Source organism: Cariama cristata, unplaced genomic scaffold, assembly GCF_000690535.1.
Source record: "Cariama cristata isolate BGI_N322 unplaced genomic scaffold, ASM69053v1 scaffold36545, whole genome shotgun sequence".
NCBI classification, from domain to species: Eukaryota; Metazoa; Chordata; class Aves; order Cariamiformes; family Cariamidae; genus Cariama; species Cariama cristata.
Window position 1 is genome coordinate 20,567 of NW_009619874.1, and position 2,503 is coordinate 23,069.

General features: G+C 39.3%; 1 protein-coding gene across 1 annotated transcript in view; it reads left to right on the plus strand.

Moving 5' to 3' along the window:
• The window catches only part of LOC104162640 (ankyrin repeat and KH domain-containing protein 1-like), a gene marked incomplete at both ends in the record, with an annotated part of 41,203 nt that overhangs the window by 16,108 nt on the left and 22,592 nt on the right, over positions 1-2,503 (plus strand). The window contains one exon of the mRNA XM_009701417.1: positions 1-241. This exon is cut by the window's left edge and continues 527 nt beyond it. Within this exon, the coding sequence (XP_009699719.1) occupies positions 1-241 (241 nt within the window). The remainder of the gene's footprint in view (positions 242-2,503) is intronic.

Consider the following 2,503-nt stretch of genomic DNA (forward strand, 5'->3'; position numbering starts at 1 on the left):
GCTGAACAAATAGAGTTTGTCCCTATCCAACCTTTGCCAGCACCGCAATGTAATTTTTCTGGTAATTTAGGTTATAATGGGACAGAGTCTCTTGAACTTCAGAAAACATTAGGGAATCAGCAGAATGTAGGACAGCAGCAGCAAATTGCTGGGCAGGGGCTCTTAGTTCAAGAACCAGACGGATTAATGGTTGCCACTCCTGCACAGACGCTTACCGACACTCTTGATGACCTAATAGCAGGTGGGTTAAGAAATATACCTATTTTTGCATTAATTTGTGTGCTCAGTTTCCCTCTCTCTCCTTCCCTCCAAAAACATCTTGGGGTTTTCCAGTTTGGGAATACTTGCTTAAGAATAAAGTTCCTGATTAGTGCTATTAATCCTAACAGTGACTTCCGATTCTAACATGGGACTTTTAAGTACCTTTTTTCCAAAGTGCAAAACTTCCTGTATTGGAGACTTGTTTTAGCTCCTTTGGCCTCATCTTTTTCTGTGCTTCTTTAAAAAACTTTATCATGAGTGATTAGTAGTGCCCATTAGGAAACCTGCAATTGTGACAGCTTTATATCTTCTGTAGAATTTTCTGTATAGGCTCAGTGACTTTCTTCAGTGTAGTAGCCATCTCTAGAAAAAGCCAAATTTTTGTCACTTCTATGGACAAATGTTTCCCTCTCCTTGCTGCTCGAGGTGTTGCTGTGGTTTAAGCACAACCTGGAATCTGTGCACAACGGCTCAGTTCTGTAATGGCTTGTGTTTTCAGAATACCTTCTAAACCCCGGTTGTTGTACAGGAATATCTGCTTGTTAGATATAAGATATGGCAAAAATGTGTCCTGTTGTCTGGATGAAAAGCAAAAATCCAAACATCCTTCCATTTGTTGATAATGGTGTGAAGAGGAATGGAAGTTCCCACACGTTGGGTTGTGTGAGTCCCCTTGTGGAAAAAGAGGAATCGTTTTGGTTGACTTCATTTCATGGATTTGACTAGGATTGATGTTTGCTGCTGGAGGTATGTAGGATATAGCCAGTGTCGCTTGGTCTGTAGGTTTTTTTAATTATGATTATTTAGTGTTTTTCAGCTTTTCTTTACACCTTGTGTCTGTTCCTCAGCCCTTATTTTCCTGTCTTCCCTCCTCTCCGTAATCACTGCTCTGTCCTCTCAAGTTCATTTCAAGGCTGTAGAAATGTGCAGCAAGACCTTTTGCCAGCCGTTCCTGTCACCTTTTAGAATGGTAATTGCATCAAGTTCATGCAAGTCAAGACGACCTGCAACTTTGCAACTTCCCATGGAAACCATAGTTGGTGGAATAGTGTGGTGTGTTGTACCATCTCCCTTCAGCTATACGGTGTAATTCAAAGAAAGCCTCTTGTATTGTAGAGAATTGGTCTTAGTTCCCACTGTTCTGGTGTGGCATGCCTCTCTCCCCCACTCTACGATGCTCTTCAGAGTATTCAGCCAACATTAAACCAAAAGAGCACTTGGATTTTTCTTTTTGTTATTCAAGATTTAGTACTGGAGTGTCTGAGGAGGAAAACTTGAATGGTTATTGCAAAACATAATCATCAAGGGCTTAACCTTTGGAGTAGTTCCTGTTGCTGACAGTTTAACATGTCTAGCACAAGACTGTGTAGTATATACCCTTTCATGGTTAGCAGCTGCATATTACATCCAAATTACTCAGTGCACCCAAAATGAAAAACTGCTGCAGTGAGCTGAGTGCAAGAACTGTACCATTTGAAAAAAGGTTGCAAACAACCAAAAAAACCTTTATCTTAAAAATAATACCTCCCCCCCGAATAGTCACTGATTCATTTTCTGAAACTGTTTACTGTTTCTGCTAAGAAATGAGATCTACTCATTGCAAAAATTGATACAAATAGCACACTCTTCTACAACTGTTAGAAACTGTATTTACAGAAATACAACTCAGGAAATTTTAGATGTCCAATTCCAAGGCTGCAAAAATGGATTGATGTTGCTTTATTGAAATACACTTTCTTCTGAAATTTCTAAGTTTGTTTTATTTCCCTCACCCCAAAAAAGTTGTTGGAAGAGAATTAGGTATTTTGCTCACTTTTTAAATCCAGACTGTGTAAAAGAGTGTGAACCCTGTGTACATTATAATCCTGCTATATCTCAGATTTATGTAAATTTAAAAACAAACTGTACATCTACCTACTCATACTCCAAACTCTTTGATCCATATTTAAAATGCACTTGACCTTTTTCCGCAAACTTGCCCATTAGTCCTTAATTTTGTAAAGAAGGTTTGAGCAATAGAAACTGTTATGAGAACTGATTTTTACGTGTGTGCTACAGATACTAGATAAAATTGTTAAGGGGCTTGTGCCTGGTGCACAGCAAATCTGTCTCTTGGAGAAGTCATCTCACGCTTGGGTGTGCCGATGAAATGTCTCTCTTGATCATGGTACCACTGGTGGAGCTGCAGTAATGGTTGGTGAGTGACTCTTGGTTTAGAAGAGATATGAACGTTTTTATTCCT